We start from the raw sequence: 25,859 nt of genomic DNA on the forward strand, positions 1-25,859 counted from the left end.
ATATTCTCAATTATTAGTCTGTGTTGTATTTTAGTTACAGAGAGAGTTTGGGCATGATCTAGAATCTAAAAGAAACTTATATAAAACTATTTGTTCTTTTTAAAGATTATACATTACTGTGGATCTCTCATGTTTGAAACTTGTCAGAACACTCAGAAAGTTTACATCTCTATGCAATATCTCTGCATGCTCTTTATCAGATTTGTGGGGATGTTGTAATATTCCTTATTTGCAAATATAAAACATTTTTCATCTTTGTACCAAGTTGTAAAGAAATATAATTATTTTCTCTAAAAGGAATTCAAGAAATATGTTTATAAAGGAAAAACAAATACGAAACCATCACTTTACTATTCAATAAATTATATTTATATATGCAAAGCTAATGATATAGAAGAGTGTTTTAAAATTTCACTTATGGAATTGTAACTGGAAATCTTAAAAAAAAAATAGTTACTTGTGGTGATTCCTTCATCTCAGTCTGACAAAGTCTAAAGTAAATCACAATAGTGGTTAACTGTATACACATACTCCTCATGTATCAACTATCTCGTTATCGAACATTTTGCATTTATGACAACAGTGAAAAATATACTATCCTTCTATTTTGTGTGTTAACAACGTACATCTGGCAGTAACAAATGCTGAGGTGTGAGGTGAGAGTAATGCTGCCTGTGATAGTTAAGATTATATGTCAGCTTGGATAGACCATAAATCTCAGTGGTTTGGCAGTTATGTGATGACGTAATTTGACAGTTTTGTAATGATGCAATTTGGCAGTTATGTAATGATATAGTCATCCTCCATTTTGTGACCTGACGTGGTCACCTTCCATTTCCACATAATACTGATTTTTGCATGATGACTTGGTCTTTTGAACCTAACCATGTCGATAAGTGAGGAGTGGGCATAACTGTATTAAATAGGGAGAGATACTTATTCTTTTCTTTCATTGATGAAATTAATTTTTACATACAGCACAAAAATATCTACTGAAATTTGTTGGAAGATGTTTTCCTTGATATTTGTTTTAGTTCGATGTTATGTATAAAATTTGGTTAGCATGTTTAGTGTTTGAAAACAAAATCTGAACACAAACCAACACTGTTTATAATCATAAAACATTAATATTTGTATTTTATTATGATACAGCCAAAATATACATTTAACAATTTTTAATTATTTTAAACTACAAGACTACATTTCTTTTGAAATACCAAAACTATAAATTCAAAATCAATTGCTAACCACTTAAATTATCAGAATTAAATTACATGATTTTAGTTTCTGACAAATTTTTGCCTTTCCCCAAAAATCATCTATCTCAAACTCTTCATAAATATTTATACAAAATATTTAAATGAGAGGTATAAATCATGTTCATATTCCTGTATTTGCACTGCTTATGTGTATTATCTGGGAATTTTATTTTTTTAACCATAACACAGATATAAGTTGATTTTTTAAAAATTGTGGTAATTTACTGTGAGAAAAATATATAATTTTATAAAAACATTTCAAATACCAATTTTTTTCCCTAAACTAAGCAAGCTAATCAGTTCCAGCATATTGTCTAAGACAAATGTGACATTCTAAAGGAGACAATTTCAGTTTTGATTTCTATTTTTATTTATAATGCATATGAAATATGTTATAGTTAAATTTAAGAAATCTAGCATGTAATGGATGCTCTGCTTCAGTTTTATTATTTTGTTGGCATCTGAATTATATAAGTTGTCTTTGAAAATTAATTTTGAAAATGTTGAAAAACAGACAATGAGCACTGTCAACTTATCTTTTAGGCCGAGTCTATACAATTCAGCAGTAACAAAGCTTAATAGCATATGAAGAACCAAAATATGGACTAAAGGAGAAATTCAAGAGTATGACTATTTTGCAACCAGCATATTGTAAATGAAAATTATTTAGTCAACAGAAAGACAAGACTTCATGTAAATTATAATTCTTCAGCCACTTTTCTATGACTATTTTTCCATCTCTTAAGTAATTTGGTTGGTTTTCAGAAATATTTATTCAGTAGTGTGAATGTAGTGTTTTTAATTCTTTTGAAAAAGGGTTCTGTATAAATTAATTACTTAGACTATCCATTTCTAAACAAACTCCTAAAATTCCTAATAAATTAATGTAAATGAATGCAGACAGGCAGAATTACATTTAGTAGCATAAAGAGCTGGAATGAAATGCAGAAAAGAACAAATAAGTCAAAGATATATGTACCGAAAAAAGGGGAGAAAAATATGAAACCAAGAATAAACATAGGCATTTTAAGACCCTCTTTTTTTTTCATGGACAGCTGATTTGTGTGACACGGGTACTTGAAAGTATTAGCTAGTTATCTGTAGTCTTAATGAAAATTTATTAATTAAAATGTTAGACAGTTCTAATTTAAAACCAGAAACAAATATACCATATAAGGGAGAATGAATTACAAAGCCTTATAATTAATCTAAGGAGCCCTGGTGGTGCAATGGTTAAGTGCTAACCCAAAGGCTGGCAGTTCAAACTCAGCAGCCACTCTGCAAGAGGAAGGTGTGGCAATCTACTTCCATAAGAATTACAGCCTTGGAAACCCTATGGGACAGTTCTACTCTGTTGTATAGGGTCTCTATGAATCAAAGTCGACTTGTTGGCAATGGGATAATGAATCTAGACTTTACCTCTAAATATTTGACCTGCTTTTTCCTAAATAGTTTAAATATTACTAGTCAAGTATAATATCTCCAGAGCAATAAAGATAATTGCAGATACCAACTTGGATATATATGTTTTTAATTTATGACTTCAGTTTTTTAATAAATATTGGCATTTTGTATTATTACTCTGGTGTTATGCTATTAGTACAATAACTGTTATTTTTAAAAAAGCATATTTTATTATACAACTTATTTCTCACTAAATGACTTTTAGGAAAATATTTCCTTTTCATCAGTGTATTTTATTGACTAGACATATAGAAACCCACTAAATTTTCCAACAGAATGCTATCACTTGATTCCATGCTGTGAGATTACAAAACAGATTTTTTTTTTAAAGTGCTTGAAATAAAGCCAGAACCAAACATCACTGGAGAGGTTTCTAAGATAAATTCACAAAATATCACATCTGCACTGCTCTGAATCAGAGTGAGACCCTAAACTAGTGTTGATGTTTGTTTATTTGTTTTTTGTGTGCTAATTTAATTGAGTAATGAATGAGTGCAGCATATTAATTATGGTTATAAATTTAACAACCAAAATATTCTTAAGGCACAAGACATTTGGTTCCTTCTCCCAAGACACAATGAGCAATGGGCTGTTCAATGTTTCCCACATGAGCTGGTTGCTATAATACCAAGCTCTTGCTTAGAGGCTCTCTAAATGTGTTGCATTTGTAGGTTATGGCTTTCAGGCAGCCAGGAGGATTAACTTCCAGTTTGAAAGTATTGATGGGAATCTAACTAAAACAAGGCTGTCTCAGTAATTGCTTACAACCATCTAACCCTGGGAACTTGCTTTGCTGGCATTATGTACACCAAACCATAAATTAAAACACAATTTGTGTAACTATTTTATGATTACACTAACAAGTGAAAAATTGGATTTGGAATCTATTTCTACTGCATTAAATCAACAGGATTGTATAGACTTCTTAGTATTGTTCCAGGATTCATGAGGGCAAAGTACAGGAGACAAACTAGGACTTCAAACCGGTTTGAACTAGTTCAGCCATGCCAAAACCAAGCAAAACCGGTATAGATCTCAATTTTTAAATTTTGGGTGATCCAGAACCATAACCAGAACAGGCAAAATTATGAAGCCCTGGAATGGGAGACTTGGAAAAGGCGTAGTAAGCCCTTTCAGGAGCCTGATGCACGAGACTGTATTATTGCCAAGAGCAAGGAGTGTGACACACATTCAAAGTGGCAGAGTAGTCCATGGTCTTTGAGAGGGGCACCGCTGTTTCCCGCTCTGTGCAAAATCCCACAGGGCAAGAGATTTGGTTGCTGTGCAACTCCTACCATGCCCTGTTTTCTAAGAGGGAGGTAACTTTTTTAGCAGGGTTTCAACCGGTAATTTTTTTCCCGTTCCGGTTATGCTCCCGGATCACCCAAATTTTAAAAATTCGTGTCTGTTCCGATGTCGCCTCCTCTGCCATGATTGAACCAGGAAGAACCCGTTGGAAGTCCTAGGAGAAATGTACAGCATAATCTTACTCACAAAATGTTTATATTCCACCTCAAACCAAATAGTTAGTGATTCCAAAATATAATTTCAAAAAGATATAGTCAACTGAGAGTCAGCTTATGGAACTGTTTCTTCTTATGGTTTTCTTTTTCCTTATTTCAAAGCAAATTTGATAAAATATTCAGTGGCAAGGAAGCATGCCCTGTGTGTGTGGATTTAATATATTTAAACTATTCCTCTTCTAGTGTTCTTGGAAATTAAAGGGTTAAAAAATTTAAACATAGCTTATATGATCTCTATCTTTACAAACACACGTAAGTCTTTGCCCACATGTTCAATTTTTATTATATTACATTTAATTTTATTAATCATATTTCCAATATATTTTAGGTAATTAGTAGTTTTAGATCCAAAGTAGCTGGAATATTAGACAAATTCCTGAGATGTGAGGCATAAAATGTTTGCAAATTTCTGTCTGAATAAGTAGGATTAGAAAGTAGTAATTTAAAAAACGGCTTGGGCATTCGTATTTTGATGAAAATTAAATTTATTTTGACAAGTCAGTCCTAACATTTGAACTTCATGTAATTTTTCCAAACCAAAAAAAAAAAAAAACAACAAACCCATTGCTATCAAGTCGAACCCAACTCATGGTGACCTCATATGTTACACAGTAAAACAGCTCTGTAGGATTCTCTTGCCTGGTATCTTTATGGAAGCAGATACCAGGTCACCAGGCCTTTCTTCCATGGCATCACTCAGTGGGTTTGAACAAACCTTTAGGTGAATAGTCAAGTGCAAACCATTTGCACCACCCGGGGATGTAAGTTTTCCAAAGCCATCTATAATTTGATCATTACCATCTGATATACAAATATCTGGAAATCTTTTAAAAAATAAAACATGCTGCGATTTACTTACTTTGAGTTTTGCTATGGATTCCTGGAATATTTTAACCCAGCAAATCAACAGTTACAGTCTTGTTATGATATGCAATTGACAGTCTGATCCTGCCACAGCTATTCTTATGCTTTTCTTTTTAAAAGAGTGATTTATTTTGGCCCATTTAAAAAAAAAAAAACACCCTAATTTCCTTAAGTTTTCCTTACGGTGAAACATCTACAAAACGCCATGGTTATCATACCAAAAGAGAGTACTTAATCTCATATATCAGTAACTACTTTCAGATAGGTAAGCAATGCAAGTAAAATCAACGTATGACAGAAACAATGCCCTGAATGTAAAGCTAGAGTCACAGATGTGACATTTAATTCTGTAATAAACTGCCTCTAATCACATGGGTTTCTCACAGACTTTTTTCTGAAGACATACAGAATGCATGAGCAACACGTAATGTCTGTTAGTTTTCAGAAAATCTTCCTTCCATCCAAGGAAGTGACTAATTTTCCATTTCACACTAAAAAGGGCATGAAAAGGCAAAACAGAAGAAGGTTGTAGGTTTGGTAAGAAAGGTGAGTCCTGCTTAAACAGACAGGAAATATACCATAGATGTTCAGAGGGAGAGTCAAATTGGAAACATTTGATAGTGCTATCAAATTGTGAAAGATATTTATGCTAATGTTGTGAGTTTGTTTTCTTTGCATGCAGTAGGCTTATTTAAGTTACTAAGACAATGTCACTTGAGTTGTAACATCACCTCAGAACTGCAAAAAGGTAGTGTGAAGAAAAGATGTCAAAGAGTTCATTTAAACCCTTTCCGTTATTAAAATTTTGCCCTTGTTCTCTTAGTCACCAAATATATATCTCTACTTGCCACCTCTGTCATCTACCTAATTCTATCTCTTTTTGTATGTACATATCGCTTTTTTCACCTATTCATTAAAATCTACTTAAATAATCCAATATGTAGGAGAGAATAAAGGCATTAAATGGAAATAATATATAGAGTATGATAATCCTTAGAGAGAGGAGGTACAAGCTGAAATCCCATTGATTGTAAATAAGGTTTGTGTTCATTCTTTGAACGATCCTCCAGAAAATTTATTTTCCCTCAGGATTTTGCTAGCAGTTTGTTATCATCTGGATTGTTTTTTAACAGATGGATGGCAAATCGGCAGCGACTTACAGCCTAGTGAATAAAGCTCCATCACATTTCACCTACTTTATTTGCAGTTATTCTTCCTTTCTATGGGGATAGGCGATTTCCTCAAAGCTGAAATTAAGCGCTGTCTTTCCTTCTGTTCCCTAACAAACCCCATCTGCATGCCTTCCATTAGGATGCAGTATATATCATGAGAGCCGTGATGGTGCAGTGGTTAAAGCACTCGGCTGCTAACCGAAAGGTCGGTGGTTCAAACACACCAGCCACCCTGCAGATGAAAGGTGTGGCAGTCTGCTTTCATAAAGATCACAGCCTTGGAAACCCTACTCTGTCCTACAGGGGCTGTGAGTCAGAATCGACTCCATGGCAATGGCTTTGTACATCAGATGGTTCCCTTATCTTATTAAGATACTTTCCTATGTCTTACTAAAATATTTTTTAAACATTATGTCTAGTAGAGCTCAGCATATATTCTAAAAACATAATCAAGCACCAGCTTCCCCTTGTGAATATGTTACTTCTAACAAGTCATAAGGGGTCCTGGGAGGAGCATTTATGCCCTTGAGTAGATCAATGTTGCAGTACACTAAATGTAAACCCTTGTGGCCTGAGAGAAAAAATACACCTCTCCAAATTCCTAAACTGTGCTCCAAGAGTGAACGGCTGTGGATGTTTCTGTTGATAATATGAGCTATCTGAATTTGTGTCTTCCCTCCAATTCTTACCACAAGGTTGCCAGTTCTAGAATGGAATGACGTATCTGTTCATAAGAACACAGAACAATTGCATGGTAAAACTCCATGCTTAATGGATATGCAAGGGAAATAACCACCTTATTACAGTATTAAATTTGATGCTTGCTTAGCTCAATTATTTTACGACATAATAAATTCAAAAACTCAAAACATAAAAACATTAACAAACGCAAAGCCCCTATTTTGACTATAATTCTTATACTTTGCAATGGCAAGTTTAGTTCTTGGAAACCTGGTTCAGATGAATTATTGCCCTTATTATCCCATATTCACCATATATAATCTTATTCAGATTATTGTTCTTGTGCCTTAGCAAAACTCCATGGAAAGCATTTATGAGTTAGTATAACGGATGTACAAAACAGAAGACAGTATATTTGCGGGTAAAGAATACTTTAAATTAAATAGAAAACTACGTGGACATAGCTCTAGGAAGCTCATCCAGGTCCCTGTGATGTCTTCTATTTCGCTTCTTCTTCATTTCCTGCATGTGCTTCCACTTTGGGCCGCCCTTGTTTCGCTGTCTCCGCTTCTCCCTGTGCCACATCTGTTCACAGTATTGGTCGAGGCTGAAGTTTGGGCTGCTAAGGATTTGGATGTAGTCTTTGTATCTCAACCGTGACTCAGCCAACAGATCCTTGACCTGCCCCTCCTCATGCTCTGCCCTCTGGGTATTTTCCATCTGTTCGTTCTCAATGACATTCAGAGTCAGCTTCACTATGGTATGGATAAAAGTGTGCTCCTGTGCTTTGCAGTAATACATCCCAGAGTCTTTCTTCTGCAAACTGCGAATCAGTAGCCCGTATTCAGTTTTGATGATCCTTTCATCAGGTTTCAGCTGCAGAATTGGAAAAATGTAGGCAATAAATTAAAAACAGAGAGAGCTATGGGCAAATGAAAACATGCAACATAGTTTTACTTAGATGAACCTAAAAGATATATTCTCCATCTCTCTGTTATCAAGCATAATATTGAAAGCCATAGCCAAAGAGGATGAAAAAATTCAATGAAAGTAATAGCCCCAAACCTTACCCTGAATTATTCACATTTGATTTTAAGTCTAACTAAACTTTTGGAATAACGTTAGTTTTTCTCTCACTCTACGGATAGGAATGAAAAGCTGTGAAGATCATTAACTGGAAACTATTAACCGACTTTCTTTATGGAAAATTCAGACACTAGTTGGTGTACTTGGAAGACAAGTTGATATCTGAATTTCAGAGCTGGATCGTAACATTAAAAGTCATTGTGTGGGAAAAAATTTTAGTGCATGCTGCCACCTGTAATATAGACTAGAACAACAATTTCAAACCACTACGCCACCAGGGTTTCCATTCAGTTTCCAGATATCACTAAATAAGTGATCCAAATAGCATATGGAAGCTGTAACCAGCGACTTGTTAAAAGTCAAGTGGAAAGGCACGGACACAGCCACTGAATGTTAGTGCTGTAACTAAGTAGGACCGTAGTTGGAAGGTTAGCAACATTTAAAGCTGAATTTCCCTTTTTACTATGGATTGAATTTTGACACTGTGTGTACATTTGATACTTGAGACCATGTCATCTGTGGAAATATTTGCCATACCTTGGTATACTGTAACATGGTAATGTGATTTCAAGTGTGAGAAAACACAATGAACAAAAAAGAACCTCCCCTGAAACATGACAGTCTTTACCCTTTGAAGCAATATTAATGAAAGACAATTCAAACATTTAAGCTTGCCTGGCCCAGAATCTGGTGTGAGCAGTGAACTTATATTCAGTAAAACTAGAAGCATGTTTACAGACACAAGAGCCCTGTTTAATGTGGAGTATTGCTGAGTGGCTCAGCATTAAGTGGAATAACAACAACAAAGACGTCTGGAAGATTTCCCAGTTTACACATCTGCCCCTGTATTGTAGACTTTAAGTCGATGGAAATCAGGGAAGCATAAAAACAGCCAAATTAAATTTATTCACAGTGCGTGGACTCTAACCTGCATCTTTGTTTGAAAAATATGTAGGAAAAATCCCTCCAATTCTGGAAATATGAGAAAAGGAAAAGAAACATCTCTGGCTACCAGCCCAGTTAACTAACAAGTATATGGCGAACCACCCTCTGTGCCAGCAAAGTGCAGCTGGCAGGGTACCACATGAGGGCAATGGCAGGTCACAGCTCAGATCCCTGGTTAATGAGGCTGAATGGTCTCTGGTTCTGCCTTTGCTCTGCACTGTATCCACACCATCAGGGTTTTGTTTGTTTGGTTTTTCCCCTACCTTTGCTCATTTGGTGAACTGAATATACATTACTCCTTTTCTAATGGATTTCTTTCAGAGACCTAGACATTTTTAAATGCCACTGTAATGCAACTTAACCTTGATTTCACTTACATTCCCCAAAACCATAGGAGTTTCATGCCTCATGCTTAAAATAAATATGAATATATATATATAAATACATACATATATATATATCTTTTCTTTAAATAATTCCATAAAAAGAATTGTTTTTTAAAAATTTAGGTAAATCTTAGGTCACAGAATATTGGCTCCATAGCCAAGTTCCGATCCTTATCCTCTCTGTTTCCTATGATGACTCATTTATCTTCCCTGACTGGTCTCCCATTTATCAAGTTGTTGGCATAGCATATGGTGTATTTGGGGGCTTAGAGTAAAGCTCTTTGAAGGTTAAATTGTGGAGTATTATTAGCAACATTATAGACTACACCATGTTTCTTGAAAGGTAATATTCTGAAGCCTTTATTTCTGTAGTTTCCTTAACAGAGAATAGCCTTGGTTATCAGCATGACAATCAAAGCGGGTAACTTCAGTTTCAGTTTGTCTCTAGATGTCCTTTTCATGACTGGTATTCTTGCTAATTTTTAAACTGCATTTAATGTGGCTTTTAGAGAATGTCACAGCTTTGACTCACTACTTTTTATTGTTCTTTTTCATCTTCTGAGAGGAAGAAATTATGGCTTTGATTTCATACATATTGTACTATACTTCTTCATTGTTTCTGCTCTTCTCTTTTTGTATCCTGTTTATGTTGTTTGGAAGTCTGGTTCCCTTCCCTCTTTTCCACCCTAGTTTTGTTCTCACAGGACTGAGTTTCATAAACACCTGTCATTTCATTACTCAGTCATGGTCCTGCACCTTTTCCTTCTTTCATGAAATGCTTAATTTGTTCTTTTCTCTTTGACCTACAGATAGAAAACTTGCTTTCATAAATTTCAGGCTTTCTGGGTTTATTTAATGTCTACTGGAATCATCATATTGACGTTTTATTCTTTATAAAATTTCAAAAATATGCCTTGATGAAATAGCATCTCTAATATGATGCATTTTGAATTGATATATTTTCATAGGGTTTTGGCAATTTAGAGATAAAAATCTGTGACTTAGAAATTAAGTAGTCGATTAACATTTGCCTACTTTATTCTCATTCTCTGTAATGCTTTCATTGCAGGCTGGACTAGTATGCATTACACAGACTGTATCTCCACAGTGAAATGTCAGCAGAGTCAATTTAGAAAATTCGGCTTTTCTACCAAGAGATAATGTAACCTCTGTCCATTGATTTAAACTCATGGAATTTTCTCCACTCTAGAAGCGATAAGTAAAAACTGCCCAGCCTTACAAATCAAAACCATGCTTGAAACTGGGGTGGACTATCCATTTGCCTAATGCGAACAAGGGTAATATGTTTGGCATTATTAAATGTAGATCTTCAGTGAAAGGTAATTCATTTAAAATGAGAAGAGTTATGTAGTAAAGGACAAAGGATATTTAAGTACCAAGCTGCAGGTAAAGGTCAGGGACTTCCTTCTCTGATAATAGCAGCCTAATGCTAATTCCTTTACAGATAATTCACCTGTCAGTTTTGTCCTAGCTAAAGCATTGCACGTATCTTAGGAGAAACTCAGGCTTCAAGGATATCTCCTTTCTTCCACAAACATAAGAAATAATAGGTTTATATAAGGAAAAAAAGCTCATCAGTATGAGGGAAAAAAACAAAAAGACTAAAACACTTTCAACAATTTCTCTGTGTTTACAATAACACTTATTTAATATGTGATTAAGAAAAAGGAACCACAATGGAATCATCTGCATACACGTTTTTAAATTTCACCAGGGTATACTTATTAAACTAAAAACCAATTCCGTTACCGTCCAGTCGATTCTGACTGATAGCGACCCTATAGGACAGAATAGAACTGCCCCATAGGGTTTCCAAGGAGCTTCCTGTGGATCCGAACTGCCAACATTTTGGGTAGCAGCTAATCTCCTATCCATTGCACCACCAGGCAAAGGGTTTTATACTTATTTAACACAGTACATGATCCATTTATTAATATACCACAAAGCCAATAATTAATATTTTAAGCAAGCATTAGAGAAAGGAAAACTTATTCACAAATAGTGCTGAGAAAAGTGACTCACTATTTAAAGAAAAATGTAACTACTAGATTAATTTAATATATTTGATTAAATGGAAATATAAAACACAAAATGTAAATGTAAAAATAAAATTATTTTAAGTATATATTTAGTAAATATATACTTGTATGTTTATAATCTATAAATATAAATCCCTGGGTGGCACAAATAGTCTGCATTTGGCTGGAAACCAAAGAATTGGTGGTTCCAACCTGCCCGCTGGCACTGTGGAAGAAAAGACCTGACAATCTGTTTTCCTAAAGATTACAACCAAGAAAATCCTGTAGAACATTTCTACTGTGTAACACATGTGGTCGCCATGAGTCAGAATCGACTGAACAGCACAAGACAACAACAGCAATCTATAAATATATATTTGCCCTCTCATTAGAGAAGGAGTTTGTAAGCATAATAATGGAGAAATCATAGAGGTAGAATTCAATACATTTGTCATCATAAAATAGAAAACTTATGTATGTTAGTGACACAAAAAAATTAGGAGATACAAAACTTAAGAAGAAAGTACTTATATTCTACATTAAATTGTTAATATCTATAAGAACCCTGGTGGTATACAGTGGTTAAGAGCTTGGCCGCTAACCAAAAGGTCAGCAGTTTGAATCCACCAGCCACTCCTTGCAAACCCTATGGGGCAGCTCTACTCTGTCCTATAGGGTCACTACAAGTTGGAATCAACTCGTTGGCAACAGGTTTGGTTTTTTTTTTTTTTTTATATATACTGTAAAAAAGCTTGTAGAAATCACTTTCAAGTGAATACATCCATATAAACTAAGCAAATGACAGGCAAGGCAATTCACCAAATACAACTGAATACCAATGGCCCTGGGTGTTGCAACCAGTTAACACATTCAGCTACTAACTGAGAGGCTGGAGGTCTGAGTCCACCGGGGTGCCTTGGAAAAAAGCCTGGTGACCAATTTCCAAAAAATCAGTCACTGAAAACCCTATGGAGCATAGACTACTCTGACATGCATTGTGATGCCATGAGTCAGAATGGACTTGACAGCAACTATTTTTTTGGTTTTATAAATGGCCAAGAAACATGAGGAGTTAAGTTTATATTCACTAATATTCAAAGACATAGACATCAACACAATATGATTTTTTTTCCATATAAAATTGGTAATGTTTTCCTAAATGATGATACACAATTTTGTCTCAGGAGCCCAGAAAAGGCAATAATTTTGTGATTCTGATGGCAAATTAATAACATAGTTGTTTACCGAAAGGCATAAAGATAATCAAGGTCTTTAACTCAGTGATTCAACTCCTAGGAATTTGTTCTAAGAAAATAGTTAGAAAAATAGAGAAAGATTTAGGTATAAGAAAACCATCACTCCTTTTTTTTTTTTTTAAAGTGAAAACATGAATAAAGAGAAACTTAAATAAAGCATGGAACAGCCACGGGTGACAGTGGTGTCAAGGTAGTGGTTGGGAGTGGGACAGGAAAAACATGGTGTTAAAACTGAATGGGAAGGGAAAATGATAGAAGTGTAACGGTTAGTGAAAATAAAGTTGTAATAGACATCAAAGTATTACTTAGGCTTATCTGTGCTTAGTGGCCTCACAGCTCTTTTTTTATGTTACTGTATTTTCAAACACATTTATATTGTTTTGTGGTTAAAAAAATAAAGAATAAAAATGGAATAAAAACATGTGAACACAAAAAAATGTAAATATTTGAAGATGCTTTAAAAATATTCTAAACACCCACTGAGAAAATACAGCATGGCAAGTGGCATAAAGTATTTCCTCTTCTATTCTTCCAGATTCCAAAAGTTCAACAGAAGCTTGGGGACTGCCGATTAACTCACTAGTTACAGCATAAACATCATCAATTTTAAGAGCAGCTTTATAAGAAAGTCAGTAGATAACCGACTCATGACCTCCCAACAGCACCCAACTGTGAAACAGCTAAGTAAGGAAACATCCTCCTACTGGCAGAGAATAACCTGGTGACAGCCTTGGTGCCACGGGAGATCCTGGCCCTCCCTCAGGCTGTTCTTGAGTGGAGGAAAAATTCCGCACTGTGACCCCATGGGTGAGGAGCAGAAGGCATCCTGTTGAGAAAAATGCTTCAAATCTAGTCTGGATTTTGCCCTTTTTCTCAGCTCAGGAAGCAATATTGCAAATCCTGGACAATGCGTAATTGCCCACTTACAACAATAGATGAAAATACCAGTTGAAATACTGTAGTTAAAAGACTTTTAAATAAAATTTAATAGGCTATTTCTGCTCCATCAAAATTCATGGAGCATGATACCATCATGACTGTTTGATATACTGTTAAAAGGTACATTAAAGTAATGCATAGCATCTTCAGGAAAATCGAAGATGTGAATGCAGACATGGATAGACAAATGTTTCTAAATCTATCACTAGGAGACTACTCCAAGCAGAGCACCCATATTTAAAAATAATAAGAATCACACTAAGTTTCCCATAGAGAAAAAAATCATTCATTAAAAATTGCATTTAACTGAAAACAATTATCAAACTTGATTATTTAGAAAACTGAAAATATACTCTGTGAAATTTAGAAGTAAAATATTGTGATACTGCAAAAACTCAAATGCAAAAAGGCAAATAACCCAATTAAAAAATGGGCAAAAGGTATGAATAGACACTTCACTAAAGAAGATATTCAGGTAGCTAACAGATATATGAGGAAATGTTCACAATCACTAGCCATTAGAGAAATGCAGATCAAAACTACAATGAGATTTCATCTCACTCCAACAAGGCTGGCATTAATCAAAAAAACACAAAAGAATAAATGTTGGAGCAGCTGTGGAGAGATTGGAACACTTCTACACTGCTGGTGGGAATGTAAAATGGTACAACCACTTTGGAAATCGATTTGGCACTTCCTTAAAAAGCTAGAAATAGAACTACCATACGATCTAGTAATCCCACTCCTTGGAATATATCCTAGAGAAATAAGAGCCTTTACACGAACAGATATATGCACACCCATGTTTACTGCAGCACTGTTTACGATAGCAAAAAGATGGAAGCAACCAAGATGTCCATCAATGGATGAATGGATAAATAAATTATGGTATATTCACACAATGGAATACTACCCATTGATAAAGAACAGTGAGGAATATGTGAAACATTTCATAATATGGAGGAACCTGGAAGGCATTATGCTGAGTGAAATTAGTCAGTTGCAAAAGGACAAATATTGTATAAGACCACTATTATAAGAATTTGAGAAATAGTTTAAACTGAGAAGAAAACATTCTTTTGTGGTTATGAGAGGGCGGGAGGGAGAGGGGCATTCACTAATTAGACAGTAGATAAGAACTACTTTAGGTGACGGGAAAGACAGCACTCAATACAGGGGAGGTCAGCACAATTGCACTAAACCTTTAAGCAAAGAAGTTTCCTGAATAAACTGAATGCTTCGAAGGCCAGCGTAGCAGGGGCAGGGGTCTGGGGACCATGGTTTCAGGGGACATCTAAGTCAACTGGCATAATAAAATCTATTAAGAAAACATTCTGCATCCCACTTTGAAGAGTGGCGTCTGGGGTCTTAAATGCTAGCAAGCAGCCATCTAAGACGCATCAATTGGTCTCGACCAACCTGGATCAAAGGAAAATGAAGAACACCAAGGACGCAAGGTGATTACGAGCCCTAGAGACAGAAAGGGCCACATGAACCAGAGACTACATCATCCTGAGACCAGAAGAACTAGATGGTGCCTGGCTACAACCGATGACTGCCCTGACAGGGAACACAACAGAGAACCCCTGAGGGAGCAGGAGAGCAGTGGGATGCAGACCCAAAATCTCATAAGACCAGACTTAATGGTCTGACTGAGACTGGCAGGACCCCGGTGGTCATGGCCCCCAGACCTTCTGTTGGCCCAGGACAGGAACCATTCCCAAAGCCAACTCTTCAGACATGGATTGGACTGGACAATGGGTTAGAGAGGGATGCTGGTGAGGAGTGAGCTTCTTGTATCAGGTGGACACTTGAGACTATGTTGGCATCTCCTGCCTGGAGGGGAGATGAGAGGGTGGAGGGGGTTAGAAGCTGGCGAAATGGACATGAAAAGAGAGAGTGGAGGGAGAGAGTGGGCTGTCTAGGGGAAGAGTAATTGGGATTGTGTAGCAAAGCGTATATGGGTTTTTGTGTGAGAGACTGACTTGATTTGTAAGCCTTCACTTAAAGCACAAAAATTATGAAAAAAAGTAAAATATTGCAACGCAACTAAAAGAAAATCTATGTGTTGAAAAATTCAGATAACATCCAATATTTTTAAGATAAAAAGTAAATACTTTGTTTTGAGATTAAATAATTACTTCTGCATCAGATAATAATTCAATATATATTGTGAAATTAGGACCCTTAAAGTAAAGTCTCAGTGTAACAATGCCTTTGCCATAGTTTTAGAATTTATGGATGTTGGTTGAGTCTGAATTGACTTGATGCCAACTGGTTTTAGTTAAAATAAAGAATCATGTTTTACTGGAGCAATTTGAAATAATACATAATGAAATTACTGCCCTGGTATTAAATATGTCTAGGGTCAACATTATGATGGAAAAAATTTATTCCTGTAGATACAGATGAAAAGGATGATGTTAATTTCTCAATGTAATGGTGCAACTATATCCTTCAATAAATTTCTTATGATAAATGTTTGGTTATTCCACTCCAAGGTTTCTTTACCTTGTCCCTGTTGGCATTTGGGTCTGGATAATCATTTGTTGTGAGAAATTGTCCTGTGCATTGCAGGATGTTTAGCGGCACCCTTGGCATCTCTGGCACCATACCCACTAGACACTAGTAGTACCGTCTCTCACCCATCCAGTCGTGACAACCAGAAAGACCCAGACATTGCCAAATATCCCCTGGGAGGCAAAATCACCTGAGGTTGAAAACCACTACTTTATACAAATGCTTGACTGATCACAGGTATTATTTTAAATGTTTATAGATTTGTTACAGAAGTTGGTATTTGGGAGAGCGTTTCCTCTAGCTACTTATGCTACGTGCTAAAGAAGTTACATGTCCATATCCCTCAGCAGTCAAGTCAAAGCTACAATCAGCATTTTCTGAATACAAGATCAGTGCTGCTTCCTGCTCCACACTTTTTCCCTGATAGAGAATATCTGTAACTTTATATGCACATTTTACACTTGTGGGTACCACATTCTTATATGTGATTTCTCATTTGATTATTTTCACAGTAAACTTATGAGTTTATTTTGTCCATCTTAGAAAATTGTAGCCCAGAGAGACTAAGTGATATGGCCAAAGGTAGAAGGACCATGTTGCAACTCAAGACATCTAATGCTGATTTCTGTATTCGCTCCATTACTTACCACAGTGCCCTTAGCTTAATATTGAAAAATTTAGAACTCCAGACTGAGCATGGTTGGTTTCTCTTTGGCATTGCAATAGGAAAACAGCAATTCTGCCAAATTAATCTTTGTTTCATGTCATTCAAATAATATTAATTTAGGATTTCATAGACTACATGAACTCATTTCATTAAATTTGGTAGCATGTATAACAACCTATCTACCTCACAAATATCTGTGCTATGGTTGTTGTTTTTTATGTTTTAATCACAGGTATGTGCTAAGAAAACTGAAGCAGATAGGCAAAAAACAAATAGAGCATCTGTATTACCTCTTTGTTGATTAAATTTTAATCCATAAAAGTGAAAAGATAGATATGTTCAGGTGCTTATCCAACTTCTCCATATGACATGATAACACAGGTGGATATTTCTATTTTTGCACATGCTCAGTATGTTTCAATTTATAATCAAAATTGAACACAACAGTTCAAATTTGGTCACTGTGTGCCTGTATGTGTGTGGAAAGGGGGGGTTGATTTTTTTCGTTGTTCTAAAGTATGGGCAATCAACAAGAAATAAAAATTTGAAAATAAAAATTATGTAAATTAAAAAAATTAATCTACTTTTAGATATATTTTATTCATACTTTTGTGTTGAACTATTCCAAACTCAAAACCATTGTTACCATTGGTATAAATATAAACTGCTAATTTCTTTTTAACAAATAATGAGAAGAGCACCATGTGGTGCTAAAAATCAAACGTGTCTCACAACCAAAACTTAAGTTTTATACTATTTCCCTCAAGGTAAGTATTCTTTGATGCCTATCAGTTACCTCTTCTCGATGTTCATCTCCTGACCGCTGGACATACCACTTAATAGATGCTTGTTGGGATTTAGGTATACATTCCAGAAAGGTTGAATTAAATTCAATGCCAAAAATCACCTTTTCATCAGCAGTTTCATGACTAATGCCTGGAAAGCAAACATGGAATAGGAGATTAACCTTGACCTGATTTTAAAGCAATAGGAAAATAGACTGATTTAGAACAGATGCCATGAGGGAAAGAATCATACACATTATTAAAGAGAAAGGAAATTCATGCTACAGTATTGTAATTTAAGAGTCAAATATTATTTAATAGATTGATTTTTAAAACTCTATTCCTGCATTGCAATTTTGACTCTTTCATCAATATGTTACCTACCAATTGATTTTTTAAGAATGAAAATTCACAAGATCTAAGTTTAAACACTGAATCATGTTCTCAGAGCCAAATGAACCTTTTGCATCTTTTAATGCATTAATACCTTTTCTAGTGTATAAAATGTAGCTGGTTTTGTAGGTAGCTCTGGAAGAAAAAAATTATACCTTATATACTAAATGTAGCTAATTTTGTAGATGGTTCTGGAAGAAAACTTTACATCACTTTTAAAGAGAAATTATACCATGAATTAGCCCACAAAGCTTATTTTAGAATATTAAGAAATTTTTATTCCAAAGAGTAAGTACGGTTGTCCACCTCGATGGAATTCTATAATGATGATAATAAACCCAATGTTGTAATACTCAGTATCTGGACATTATCTATATTATCAACACTAAATTTTTGTTTTGTCCTGAAAGGACACTCCAGCTCAACATGCATGTACTATGAGAAAGTTAAGGACACCAAAGGAGCACCTTATTCTCTTAAATCAACTGTACCATCTGAAATACATTCCATCCAGAGTAGCCAAAGGCTGTGTCCCATGTGTGATCTAAGATCTGTTGCTCAAATTTGATCAAATAAAAACTGACGGCTGCTCAGCCTGGCCCAAACATGCACTTTTTCATCATATTTTCAGATGTCTCAATTCTGCAGATGGGCCTCCTTAGCATTTTAAGCATAAACCAAAGAGTGGCCTTAAGCGATGTAAGTGAATCCTAAACCTAAGCATACAAAATTATCAGCAAATGACACGAATGCACAGACACCATATGGGCTTTTTTTTTTTTTCAAGAAATGTCTTTTAAACTTATTTGTGTTTTGACAGCAATGATTAAGTCAAGCATGCTGACACTACTTTGAATTAGCATCATAACCTTCAAAATGTGTGGATTCCACTTGAAACCTGTAATCTATTCACTATCTCTGCCAATTCAATGGGTTATATCTGCAATTTTCACAGTTAATAAATTCCTAATGCACAGAAAGATCACTAATGCCGATCACGGAAGAAAAAGACACGCATCATTTCTTAATACAGATGGTGGTTTCCTGAGCAAAGGAGGTTGTGAACAAAGCCAGGAGGGTGCAGGCTAATCATCAGGTGGTGGGGCAAGGGCCCAGGAGAACCTCGATTAGAATGATTCAACCAAGGTATGGGTCAGCAGTAGACAATAGATTAGTGAAATCAACTGGATGACCAAAATAGTGGGCTGATTATCTGAAAGCCTTTGTTATGTCGGTAAAAGACAGTGGTCCTATGACAAAAAATCAACACTTCATCAGTTTATCAGCAAATACCTAGAATTTATCACTGCTTCTAATAATGTTCGTTTCATCTCTGAGGTTTAAATTTTCTATTTTTAAATTTAAAAATACATGTTTTTTTATACATATTTATGTATATATATAAAATATTGTATTATTATCTAACTTTGAAAAGTGCAAAAGATGTGTTTCATAGTGTTGTAAAAGAGCAGTTTTTAAGAGCAAAATAATTTTGAAGAAAGTATTTTAAGCTTCCAGACTTCAATCAAAACATTTTCTTTTCACAGTGAAATGCCTTGAATATTTCTTCATAAGACATATATGACATATCACTGGAAGTTAATATTATATCTCTTTAACATTGTTAAACACTGTTCACCTATATGCATTATTGATTTTATATCATTAATAATCAAATAGCATTTAAAAATTGAAGTAATAAGAAAAGTAAGAAGGAAGAAGAGAAATATATTCCTGCAAATTATTCAAGACTTGGTTACCTGGTAAAGTGCAGCACATATTTATGTTAGATTATAAGCAAGTCACTTCCTACCTTCTTTACTAAGAATTATTGTTCAAATCTTCCCTTTTCTCTCCATGGTGAATTGAAACTACTCCATTGTGACAGCAATGGAGAACTTGAGGTTGTAAATACCCTCATAATCTTTACTAACAGTCTAACAACTGGTTCTCTGCCTCTAGTTCCTCTGATTCAAATAAATCACCTATACAGTTGTCAATTATTTTTAAGTAATCTTTCCATTCTCCTATACAGAAATATGAAATAGATCCCTATCACCTACAAGATAAACATAAACTCCATAAAATAACAGGGAATGTTGCAAACTTAACCCAATCCACGTTTTTAATTAATGCACAGTTCAAATGCTATCAATTTGAGTATTCCCCCCCCCGCCCCGCCCATCCATTAAGAAAATATTCTTGTGTGTCCACTATACTGACATTGCTTTAGGTGCTGGGGATATAGTGATGAATATTACCAGCAAAGTCACTGATCTCAAGAAGTTTGCATCCCACTGATGGAGACAAAGTAATCAAATCAATGAATAAATAAAGAAAATAGTATCTGGGAGTGTTATGCACAACAAATAAATCAGATTAGGAAACTTGGGATGAAAGGGGAAAAAGACATTCCATATAGGGTGGTCAGGGAAGGTTTCTTGAAGGAATTAACATTTAAAGCACAAAAATCTATGATGTGAAGGTGGAGCTCTATAGACATCTGGAGAGAAGAGTCCTTCAGGTATACCGGACAACAAGTGAAAACATCCACAAGGCAGGAACCAGACTGATGCTTTTGAAAAAGACTAAGAAAGCCAATAAGTGAACCATGCAATAGTGATGTGAGAAAAGTTCAGAGGATATATTAAGAACCAGATCAAATAGAGTCTTATGTTGTTGTTAGGTGCCGTCGAGTTGGTTCCGACTCATAACAACCCTATGCACAACAGAATGAAACACTGCCCAGTCCTGCGCCATCCTGTCAATTTTTGCTATGCTGGAGCCCATTGTTGCAGCCACTGTGTCAATCCACCTCGCTGAGGGTCTTCATCATTTTCACTGACCCTCTACTTTACCAAGCACGATGTCCTTCTCCAGGGACTGGTCCCTCCTGATAACATGTCCAAAGTATGTGAGATATAGTCTCACCATCACTGCTTCTAAGGATCCTTCTGGCCGCACTTCTTCCAAGACAGATTTGTTTGTTTTTTTGGCAGTCCATGGTATATTCAATATTCTTTGCCAACACCACAATTCGGAGCTGTCAAATTTTCTTCAGTCTTCCTTATTCATTGTCCAGCTTTCACATACATATGAGGCGATTGAAAACACCATGGCTTGGGTCAGGTTCACCTTACTCCTCAAGGTGACATCTTTGCTTTTTGGGGTCTTTAGCAGCTATGCAACACATCTTTTGATTTCTTGACTGTTCCATGGGTGTTGATTGTGGATCCAAGTAAAATGAAATCATTGACTACCTCAATGTTTTCTCTGTTCATGATGATGTTGCTCATTGGTCCAGCTGTGAAGATTTTTGTTTTCTTTATGTTGAGGTGTAATCCATACTGAAGGCTGTGGTCTTTGATCTTCTTGAGTAAGTGCTTCAATTCCTCTTCGCGTTCCGCAAGCAAGGTTGTGTCATCTGCATAAAGCAGGGTGTTAATGAGTTTTCCTCCAGTCCTGAGGCACTGTTCTTCTTCATATAGTCCAGCTTCTTGGGTTATTCGCTCAGCATACAGACTGAATAGGTATGGTTAAAGGCTACAACCCTGACGCACACCTATCCTGACTTTAAACCTCACAGTATCCCCTTGTTGTGTTTGAACAACTGCCTCTTGATCCATGTACAGATTTCTCATAAGCACAATTAAGTGTTCTGGAATTCCCATTCTCAGCAATGTTATCCATAATTTGTTATCATCCACACAGTTGAATGCCTTTGCATAGTCAATAAAACACAGATAACCATTTTTCTGCTATTCTCTGATTTCAGCCACGATCCATCTGACATCAGCAATGATATCTCTGGTTCCACATCCTCTTCTAAATCTGGCCTGAATTTCTGGCAGTTCCCTGTTGATATACTGCTGCAGCTGCTTTTGAATGATCTTCAGCAAAATTTTGCTTACGTGTGATATTAATGATATTGTTCTATAATTTCCACATTTGGTTGGATAAACTTTCTTGGGAATAGGCATAAATATAGATCTTTTCCAGTCAGTTGGCCAGGAAGCTGTCTTCCATATTTCTTGGCATAGACAAGTGAGCACTTTCAGCCCTGCAACCGTTTGTTGAAACATCTCAGTTGATATTCCGTCAATTCCCGGAGCCTCGTTTTTCGCCAATGCCTTCAGTGCAGCTTGGACTTCTTCCTTCAGTGCCATTGGTTCCTGATCATATGTTACCTTCTGAAATGGTTGAATGCTAACTAATTCTTTTTGGTATACTGACTCTGTGTGTTCCTTCCATCTTCTTTTGATGCTTCCTGCATCGTTTAGAGTCTTATAGGCCATGGTAAATGCTATGGATTTTTTAATAGCTGTGCTAAGAAGCTACTGAAAGATTTTGAGTAGGGGAATATCGATCTGATTTATGTTTTAAAAAGATTACTCTGGCTACAAGTGGGGAATAGGCTGAAGGAGTGTAGGGAAGGCTACTAAAGAGGTACAGTGGCTATGGTTAGGCTGGCATCTGCAGAGGTGGTAAGAAGTGGGATAGTTATAGTTATAGAGCCACATTTATCAAGAGATTGAATATAAGATGTGAAAACAATAGAAGAATAAAAAGATGACTCCTAGCTTTTTGACCTAAGCAATTGGGTGACTGGGGCTATTTATTAATATGGGAAAGTCTGCAGAACGGAAAGGTTTTGAAAAGATAACAAGAATCATTTTTCAGACATAAGTTTGAGATGCTTATTAGCCCATTAGGAAGCAGATTATAGAGCTTTTAGTAGGCATGCAAGTGTTATGGTTGAATTGTGTCTCCCTAAAATATGTGTTGTAAATCCTAACCTTTATGCTTGCGGTTATAATCCTATTTGGGAAGGAATTGTCTTTGCTATAGTAATGAGACAGGATTAGTGTAGGGTGTACCCTGAGTTAATCTCTTTTGAGACATAAAAGGTATTAAGCAAACAAGCAAGAGAAGCAGAGATGGGTGAAGAGACATGCCATACTACAGGAAGATTGTCCAGGAGCAGAAGTTCAAAGAGACAAGGACCTTCCTCTAGAGCTGACAGAGAAAGAAAGCCTTTCCCTAGAGCTGGCACCCTGAATTCAGACTTCTATCCACCTAAACTGAGAGAAAATAAATTTCTGTCTGTTAAAGCCACCTATATGTGGTATTTCTGTTACAGCAGCATTAGGTAACTAGGACAGAATTTGGTTTCCATAGTGGGATGCTGCTCTAGCAAATACCTAAAATGTGTAAGTGGTCTTGGAATTGAATGATGGGTAGAGGCTGGAGGAGTTTTAAGGTGTGCTAGGCTGCTAAACAAAAGGTTGGCAGTTCAAATCCACCAGCCACTCCTTGGAAACCCTATGGGGCAGTTCTACTCTGTCCTATATGGTTGCTAGAAGTCAGAATCGACTCGACAGCAAAAGGTTTGATTTTTGGTTTAATAGTAAAAGCCTAGGTTGCCTTGAAGAGACTGTTGGTAGAATTATGGATGTCAAAGGCATTTCCGGTGAGGGCTCAGAAGGCAGTAAGGAAAGCTTTACAGAAAGTCTGTATGGTCTTAGTGAATACATATGGCACTAGCAACAGTGTGTTGCTAGCAATGTGGATGGTAAATGTGCTTCTGGTGAAGCTTTAAAAGGAAATGATGAATATATGATTGGACAATGGAGAAAAGGCATTCAGAGGGACTAGGAAAATGGGGCCCCCCCAAAGGCAAGGGAGCAGAGTTACTATCCCAGTGGGCCTGGAAGGCAGAGCTGAAGCCAAGATCTGAGGGGTCTACACCCAGAATCCAGAGAGCACAGCCAACACCCAGAGTATGGAGGCCAGGGCCATTACCTAGACGATCTCAGAGATCAGAGGATTATTTTCAGGCCTTAAAAACTAATGTAAATTGTTCTACTGGGTTTTCAACATGGTTGCTGCCTTTTATCCTTTCTTTCCTTCCAATTCCTCCCATTTCTAATAGAAATGTCTACCTTGTGCCTATTCCACCATTGTACTTTGGAAACAGATAATTTGTAGTCTACATTTCACATGTTCACAGATAAAGAGGAATTTTGCCCCAAAATGGAAAACGTCTGAAGCCTCACCCGTATTTGAGTTAGATGATTCAGATGATGAGATTTTGGACTTGAAGTTGATTTAAGACTTTTGGGATGATATGATAGGGTGAATGTGTTTTGTATGTGGGAAAGACATGAATGGGGGGGCAAAGGGTGTAATGTTATGGATTGAATTGTGTTCCCCCAAAATATATGTTGTAAATCCTAACTTCTATGCCTGTGGTTATAATCCCATTTGGAAATGGGTTGTCTTTGTTATGTTGAGACAGGATTAGTATAGGTGTGTCTTGAGTCCTGGTGGTGTAATGATTAAGATCTCAGCTGCTAACCAAAACGTCATCAGTTTGAATCCACCAGCAACTCCTTGGAAACCCTATGAGGCAGTTCTACTTTGCCCTCTAGGGTTGCTATGAGTTGGAATTGACTTGACGGCAACAGGTTTTTACGGGTGTCTTCAGTCAATCTGTTTTAGATATAAGAAGAGAGAGAAGCAGAGATGGGGTAAGAAAGACGTCACACCACATGAGGATCACCCGAAAGCAAAAGCTAAAACAGACAAGGACCTTCCTCCAGAGCCAACAGAGAGAGAAAACCTTCCCCTAGAGCCAGCACCCTGAATTTGGAGTTCTAGCCTCCTAAACTTTAAGAAAAAAAATTCTGTTTGTTAAATCACCCGTCAGTGGTATATCTTACGGTAGCAACAGATAACTAAGACAGCAAACATACAAGTCTGACACATAGGGAAGTATGAATTTGGAATAGTCAAATAGCATCTGATGGTTTTGAAATTGATGGACTTAGGGAATGAATAGAAAGAGAGTGGAAAAGTAGCTTGGGCACTTCAATATTTAGAAGGTGGGAAGAAAACTAAAGCTAAGAACACTCAGAAAGAGCAGTCTGTAAGTTAAGAGCAAAACCTGAAGGACATGGTGTCATAGAAGCAGAGGTGTATTGGGACGCCAAATCTCTGAAAACAAAAAGCCTTGGTTCATAGTGCCTGCTGGGTTTTTTTTTTTTTTTTTTTTTTTGTGGAGACACTCTCTCCCTGGCAGACTTCAAGTCATTCACAAAATTCCTATGGGGCCATATGAGCTGGCTCTAGCACACCACTGCATAGAAGTCAAATGAAGAGCATGATTCAAGGTAGAGGGAGTTAGAATTTAAGCAAAAATGAGAGCTGAAAATTGACCATTGGGTTTGCTAAGGAGAAAATTGCTGGTGACCCTGACAAGAATGGATTCAGCGGAATGATGGTTAGAAAAGACTGTGTGCAATGGGTTACAGCAAGAATAGGATATGGTGAAATGAAACAATAATGGTGACTGTCTTGGGCACATATGTGTTTTTTATATCACTTTCTTCATAACATCATTATCAGACATAGCATATATTTTACCTGTTTTTATGTTTATTGCCTGCTCCCATCCCTAACACACACTTGAATATAAGTCCCATGAATGTGCTGTTTTCATTTTTGTTCATCAGTGTACCTAAATACCTATAACAGTCCCTGTTGAATCTCATATGCACATGAACAGAATTATATACATAGTACAGAGTAATGCTGAATGAAACAGCATTGACACGACAGTGAATGTCATGACACTGAATGACAGTGAATCACCTATACGTTAGAAGAAGAGGTCAAACAAACTATTCTGGACTAGAACTTATTTTTCAGAAGAATGAAATTATGAATTTAAAATGTTGTTGTTGTTAGATGCTGTCGAGTCAGTTCAGACTCATAGCAACCCTATGTACAACAGAATGAAACACTGCCCATTCCTGCACCATCCTCACGATCATTGTTATACTTTAGCCCATTGTTGCAGCCGCTGTGTCAATCCATTT

The 25,859-nt window shown here is 36.2% G+C and overlaps 1 protein-coding gene across 1 annotated transcript in view; it reads right to left on the reverse strand.

Annotated features, from left to right (window-relative positions):
* Nucleotides 1-4,606: 4,606 nt before the first annotated feature.
* The window catches only part of SEMA3D (semaphorin 3D), a 278,459-nt gene continuing 257,206 nt past the window's right edge, over nucleotides 4,607-25,859 (reverse strand). Inside the window, exons 17-18 of the mRNA XM_049893901.1 lie at nucleotides 17,598-17,737; nucleotides 4,607-7,839 (exon numbers count right to left, since the gene is read on the reverse strand). Coding sequence (XP_049749858.1) covers nucleotides 7,414-7,839; nucleotides 17,598-17,737 — 566 coding nt within the window. The 3' untranslated portion in view covers nucleotides 4,607-7,413. The remainder of the gene's footprint in view (nucleotides 7,840-17,597; nucleotides 17,738-25,859) is intronic.

This window comes from Elephas maximus, chromosome 8 (genome assembly GCF_024166365.1).
Source record: "Elephas maximus indicus isolate mEleMax1 chromosome 8, mEleMax1 primary haplotype, whole genome shotgun sequence".
NCBI lineage: Eukaryota > Metazoa > Chordata > Mammalia > Proboscidea > Elephantidae > Elephas > Elephas maximus.